The sequence below is a fragment of the Condylura cristata genome, unplaced genomic scaffold (genome assembly GCF_000260355.1).
Source record: "Condylura cristata isolate star-nosed mole 26May11 unplaced genomic scaffold, ConCri1.0 scaffold00024, whole genome shotgun sequence".
NCBI lineage: Eukaryota > Metazoa > Chordata > Mammalia > Eulipotyphla > Talpidae > Condylura > Condylura cristata.
In genome coordinates, this window is record NW_004567125.1 from 33,058,181 (window position 1) to 33,065,357 (window position 7,177).

Genomic DNA, 7,177 nt, shown 5'->3' on the forward strand with positions numbered 1-7,177 from the left:
GCAACACAGCATCCTCCTGGTCATCCCAGCTGCTCATGCACTCCTTAATTGAATATTGGTTGTGGGTGGAGGGATGGCAGAGAAGATCAAGGAAGAAACTTGCATGGAGGAATGAGATAGAAGCTGAGCAGCCAAGGAGTCATGTCAGTGAGCCAAGAAATGTGTGGTCTCCAGATGTGGCCAGCCATCTAATCTCTACTTTCCCAGATGTCTGGAAAGAGAATCTTGTCTTATCATGGTCCAGAAGCTCCTGGTGTGGCTGAGCCCATAAACACAAAGTAGGGATCAAGTCTCCTCTCAGCAGTCAGACATGATGACGAGAAAAAAACAGCATGACATTGTGAAGTCTCTTGAATGCCGTCCCACTTTACATTTATAAAATAAGATGCCAGCCTGGCAAGGGGCATGCTCCAAACTTGTGTACGTGGCACTCTGTGCAGGGCTCTGAAATTGAGGGATCACAGAGGTGCATAGACCGAGCAGCAGCCCAGGTTAGCCGCTGGATCGGGTAACTTCCAGTGTGTGAGGAAAGTGGGCTGAGGATCCTCCAGTCTCATGGAGGAGGAGATGGAATGTGGGGTCACTCTTACCTTGGCACGTGTTCTCACTCTCACTCCTGAATATTGTTCCCCCACACACGAGCACATATCCTGGGACACACGTGCAGTAGTAGCTCCCATGCGTATTCTGGCAGTCTGCAAATTTTCCACAGGACACTGTCGCTGGTGGTCCACACTCGTTGATGTCTGGAACGCAACATGACAAAGGATCACCATCATGAGTTTCCACAGGGCAGACCCCAAATCCAGCCTGACCCCACCATAGGTTAGAATGGATTCAGCCTCCTCCTTAGGTTGGCTTGGCTGGAAAAGCGGATACAGAAAGCCTGCTGATGGCTCCACACATCTCTGCTCTCTGGAGGGGCCTGAGGACACCTAGATTCAGACACTCTGCTATGAAAGCTCACTTCAGCCCCACATATACGAAAACAGATGCCCTGCTTTATCATGACAGGGGCTGGAAGGAGGCCTGTAGCCCCCTGCAGGCCTGTGGGGCTGAGAGAGGCAATGACTCAGGCTCCAGACCATCCACTGGGGATCTTTTTGCTCATCAGGAATCTAAGGACTGTTTCCATCCAGGGAACAGTGGCCATGGAGGCCACCCTTAAAGCTCAGTCAGGAGGTGGATTCACAAGCATAAGGGCCAATCACATCCCTTCTGCTGAGTATGAAACCAGATGGTCAGACCCACGCCCATTGCTGGCTTCCAATTCCCCCTACTCACAGTGGTCCAAGCACACCTCACTTCTAATCAGAAGCCCCCACATGCCAGTGTCAGGGTTTCTAGGTGCACCAGATGTCTCTTGTTAACTCAGTCCTGGCAGAAGTCACCCCATAGCAGAATCTATATCAGATGTGAAATGAGGAGCAACGTGAAGCTTCTCCAACTGCGTGTCTACAGTGTTTTCTGGCAGCTTACCTCTTCCCCTATTCTAAATTTAACAGCAGAGACTGCCACTAAAGAGGCCCCTTTAAGTAGCTTTGGGACCCACATAACAAGGACTGAACCTGTTGACTCAAAACAACGACCAAGAATGAATCCAAGCATGGAGACAAACTGGCCCCGTGCATTTCAGTCAGGGGGCCAAAGACCTTAGAGGCGGATAGGACTTGGGGGCAACTGGTCTCCCCCACATCAGAGCTCTCTATTCTCACCTGCAGATTTCCCATCTAAGTCTAGGCTGCTGCTGTCAGCACCTGGACAGGTTAGGATATGGGAAGGATCCACACCTGAGAGGTTTGTGTTCAGTATCACCTGGGCAAAGGACTTCCTCCTCTCTTCTTACGTGGTGGGAAAGGCTGGAAGCCTACCTTCAAGGTTGTCAGGATGAGATGGAGTTTAGTGGGGTGAGCTTGAAAATGAGACAAAGGGGGGAGACCTTGGGATGGGGAATTCCTCAACCAGCTGTTTTTTCCTAGGAAGAACCTTGGATTCATTAGGTGCAGGACCTCTGTCCACGCTCACCAACACAAGTGAGCTAGGTACACAAAGGAACCCTCTGGAAAACCTCTGGATGTGGGTTAATTGGGCAGTAGTCACGAAATCTATTTTTTCCTTAAAATTCTACAATCCTCCCCCCCAAATATCAAATAACATGTGGATGGTTAGAAGATAAACACAATGTAAAAAACAAAACTATAAAATCACATGCATATCATATAAAAGCTGCTGGAAATATTTCAGGGTGTTTTTTTCCTTAAAGGAAAAAATGTTGGTCCCAAAAGGTTGAACACAGCCCTACAAAGCTAGCTGCAGCCACTTCAGCATGAGTTCGATCTCTGGCCAGGGACGTGACCAACATGGTACACCAAACCTCTGACCACCCTCGCACTCAGATGCCCTCCGCAATGTACTTCTTCAATCTGCATGTTCTGCTCCCACCCATGTCTCAAATAAATCCTCTCACCACCCCTGTGCCTCTGGCCTATAGCCTAGTTGTATGCATAAATAACAAACAAAGCTTTTCAAAAGGAAAAAAGTTGATTTTAAATCTTTCAAACATTTTTTAATCAGCTGTCTTGCAATTCTTTCCCACAGGTCTAATATATAATTCTCTGAAGAAAACAAATTACAGGCCCTCTCTGGTGGCGCAGCGGGTTAAAGCACAGCACTGAGAAGCTAAAACCACTTCCGCATGAATTCGATTCCCGCCTGCCTCGGAGGTGACCACATGGCGTGGCAGACCTCTCCTGACCAGCCAGCTGCTCCCCTCAACAGTGTACTTCGTAGATCTGCCTGTTCTGCTCCCCACTCTGTCTCTGGTGAAACCTCTCACCGCCCCTGAGCCTCTGGCCTGTACCCCAGCTCTGTATGCACAAATAAATAAATCTTTAAAAAAAAAAAACAAATTACAGTTTTACTCTCTGAGGCATTTCCAATATGCAGGTCTACATAATTTTTATCTTTGCTGTCATATTAGGAATATTTTGATGTATGAATAAACATGCAGCTAGGGTATTTTGAATTGTGAAGAGAATTGCTTTGTGTCCTTTCCCTGTTTTTTTTTTTAATTATGCTAAAATTCATGTTATAAAGTTTTATATCCTTTTTATTTTAAAATAATATAATTACCTTTTTCAATCATGTTGTTGAATAATAAAAGCTTATATGTCTTAGATTCAGCTCTAGGCTCTACCACCAAATTATCTATGTGGCTGAACAAGTGACTCAAACTCCTTGATCCCAGCTAGAGTGATTCTGAAACAATGTTCTCCCCCTTGCCTCAGGGGGCAGAAGTGAGGAGTGACGTGGGAAGCCACGACGGACAGCGGGCAGCAGTTCTCCGTGACCTTGAGATAGATGAGAGGCTAAGCTTCCAGGCGAGGGCTCCTCCTGTTGCCACAATTCTCTCTGTTTCTTTGTGTTATGAAAATAATGATAGCAATAGTAGTAAAAAGTGGTATAGTATAGTTCACTACACTAGTCTTTGCCTGTTCATTACACATCTCTTTTTTAATTATTAATTTATTTTTAATAATTTACAACTTCATTTTTATGCAACATATTTTTATACAAGATACATGTAAAATTCCACCACCAATTCACCTGTGAATGGTCAACAAGGTACCTTGTGCTCTTCCTCCTGTGTTTTCACCCTTCACCCTCCCTTTTCCCTACAGAATTTCTCTCATTTTAGTTGTTTGTGAAGTTCGGTTTTTATTGATTATAATTTTTCCTGATCCCTTATATGGTTGATGTATATTTCTTCTATAAATAAGCCACCCAATATTTTTCTTTCTCCTTCTGGCTTATCTCACTGAGTATAATCTCTTCTGGCTCCATCCATGTTGCTGCAAATGGCATGACTCTATCTTTTTTGATTCCTGAGTAGTACTCCATTGTGTATGTATACCACAGCTTCTTGATCCAGTCATCTGTATTTGCATATTTGGGTTACACAGGTGAATTTTGAATCTCATTCCATCCATGGAGATCCTCACACAACAATTAAAAATTAAAAAGACAGAGGAGAAATAATTTCCAAAGTGCCACAGGGTCAGTAACAGACAGAATTAGACTGGGGACCTACATACAACCTCTGGGCTTATAAGCTCTGATCATTCTGCCCACTGCACATGAATCCAACTGCCCATTTCCCTCTAATTTCACTGACCTTTCCCCTGTCTTCTATCCTTGACAAAGGGCTTCTATGCATCTATCAAGGAATGAGGCTCAGGAGACTACAAAATAATCCTCAAAACTCACCATGTGCCCCTCCAGCTTCCCCAAATCTCCTTACCATCACAGATCTCCAAGGGGTTGGTGATGAGCTCTCCGGACAAAGAACTGAATCCTGGCAGGCAACGACAGGTGGTGGCACTGACACACTTGGAGTTCTGAGGGCACCACGGAGCGCAGGCTGTGGCTGCAGAGGCTGTGGGACAGATTTTGTGGTCAGAAGAGCCAAAGACTATAAGACCCAGATGCCAGCTTGGGATCCAAGAGTAGAAGAGGGGCGAGAAGAAAAGTTCGACTGTCATCCAACAAGGAAGAGCTCAGGAATTGGACATTTAAAGATGAATCAACACACTGCTTCTCTTATCTCCAGAGGCCTATCTTGGAATGTTGCAGATCAGCCTGCTTTCCATACATTGCAGTGAGAGTATCCAGATCCCCAGATGCACTCCTTACCTGTTGTCAATAATGGGACTGGCTGGGGAGACTCACCTCTAGCGTTCAGAACTGAAGGCAACATCAGGAGCACTGACAGCCCTAGGAAGACAGAGAAATGGCCTGTTCTCATTACCATCACCTCATGATTAGGGTCTCTGGCCCTGCAACCCATCACTCTCCATTGCAACCCAAAGGCTCCTGTACTTGAGGCAAAACTGAGGACTGAACATTCCCCTCCATCTCCTGAGACTCACAAGGAATCAGTCACCAATAGATAGTGCTGGAGGAACAACAAGTGTTATGGGCATGGGGACAGAAAAGATACAGGCAACTGATAATGGACACACCCTAGAATCTCCAGCATCTCCCAACAGAGGTGGTGAAATTCTCCATATGACATCACACACCTGATATGACCCCTGTCAGGCTCTTCATTCTCTGACAAAAGGAGAAAGCTGCTTTGAGGATTTCTCTTCCAAGATCACTCCTATTTAAGCTGCATGTTTCAGGACATACTAGAAGAGAATGGATCTTGAAGTCAGACATCTCAAAGTCTGAGCCCCACCTCAGATTACTAACAGCACTCAGGGCCATTGATAGAGAAGTTGGTGACAGGTGAGGAATGAAAATTAACAAACCTTCAGGTAGAGTCACTGTCTCCTGGTTAAGGGGCCTGTCCAAGGACAACACTCATGAATGGCTCCTTCAAAATGAGCCCCTCACCCTCCTTGCAGTGCACTAAAGGCACAGTCTCCTCTTACCATCCAGTCCAGTTCTGAGAAGTGATTCACTCACAGCAGTAGGCTTTGTAATAGGAAAACCTCTACAGGTGAGAAGGAATGACGTCTAACTCACAGGTACACCACTCTAGCTATTAGGGCCTGTCATGAAATCCTGCCAGTCATGAGCCCTGTGACTCTCTTTTAATGTGATATGACTTCACTGGATCTTTCTACTCAGCAAAGGCCAAGGTGAATTCCCCTTCCAGATTCCACTACTGTTCCTATACTATGCAAGCACAGAGAGCCCTGCTAGACAATGAATGAGAGTCAGACACACCTAAGTCTGCATCCCAATCCCCTCTTCTTGGCTGCCTGGATTTGGAAATACCCCTTCTTTGAATTACAATACCCCCCAGGGAAAATTGTTACAATGGTAGTCATAACAGGTAGTCATAAAAGCTTTGGTTTGGCTGTAGTTTTGTGGTCTAATAAAGGTTAATACAGTGTCTGTACCACAAAAAATAAAATTGTCAGCAAAGGGAAAATAAAGAATATAAGATGAAAAAGAGCAGAATTCATGCTTACCCTCACTTACCTTGCTTTTTCCTGAGACACACCTGTGGCTGGATCATACTAATCACACTCACAATGGTAAGTGCCCTAGACTCAGAGTTCTAGACTTCTATTGTCCCTCCTTGCCTTTCTCCTACAGCACTGTCCAGTGGTAAAGAGAGCCAGGTCAGAAGCTTCAGTCCAAAACCAAGAGTGGAGTCCAAATCCTCTTGGGAAGGTTGTTCAGACACTCCATGCCTCACAGGTCCCTGTGTTCTAAAGTTTGGAACCCAAAGGAGGGAAAAAGAGTCCTACTGTCCCATGTGTATGCATTAATTCATTAGAAATCTGAATGTGTTATACATACTTTAGACTCCCCAAAATATAGATAGCTTGAAGAAACAAACTATGCCCTGCATTTCTTTTAAATACCCACAGCATTTGACACAATGGACAAGCCCAGCTTTTAAAAATATCATGTTCTACATCTTTCGGGGACCAGCCCCAACTACTGAGGTGTTAGGAAGCAACACAGGCAGGGCCATGAGGTGGGAAGGCGTCGGTGAGAGGAGATTCCAAAAGGGGTTAAGGGAGTGGACACCAGGGAGATACAGGAGTCAGAGTTGGGTGCAAGTCTTCCTGCCCATTCCCTCACCAGGTCTTTATTTATACTGTGTAACAAGTAGTTAATTGCAATAATGTATAGGGTAAGTTAATGATAGATCCCATAAATTATCATAAATGTTCCCAAGGACAGGGGAGCAAAGCATTTTTCTCTCACATTTTATGTTATACTAAATTATACATTTTTGTGATAATTGTCATGTGCACAGATGTTTAGTTATAACTCAAGGGAAGAGGGGTCTGGGATAAGATGAGCTTGTTAGCAAACAGTTATTGGGGTCTTAGGGAAGTAATAAATTGTGTTAGCAGTATTATCAATGATTCTCTAAAGAAAAGCTAATGGTCAATTTAAGGTTAGCAGAGAGTAATTAGTGCTTGTTTTAAAAAGGAGTAAATTAAGAGAAAGTTGTACAGCTGTGTATTAAGCAACAACTGTGTAAACAAGGTTAAAAATTGTCCATGAGAGAATGGGAGAATTAACATCATCAAAATGGCCATCCTGTCAAAAGCAATATACAGATCTAATGCCATCCCCATAAAAATCTCAATGACATTCTTCAAAGAAATAGAAAAAATGTTGATGAGATTCATATGGAACAACAAAA

At 44.4% G+C, this 7,177-nt stretch overlaps 1 protein-coding gene across 1 annotated transcript in view; it reads right to left on the reverse strand.

Annotated features, from left to right (window-relative positions):
• LOC101630236 (EGF-like module-containing mucin-like hormone receptor-like 2) overlaps nt 1–5,268 on the reverse strand; it is a 47,762-nt gene extending 42,494 nt beyond the window's left edge. The window contains exons 1-3 of the mRNA XM_004688227.2: nt 5,082–5,268; nt 4,301–4,435; nt 591–746 (exon numbers count right to left, since the gene is read on the reverse strand). Of these exons, the coding sequence (XP_004688284.1) occupies nt 591–746; nt 4,301–4,435; nt 5,082–5,268 (478 nt within the window). The remainder of the gene's footprint in view (nt 1–590; nt 747–4,300; nt 4,436–5,081) is intronic.
• Between the last annotated feature and the right edge of the window lie 1,909 nt (nt 5,269–7,177).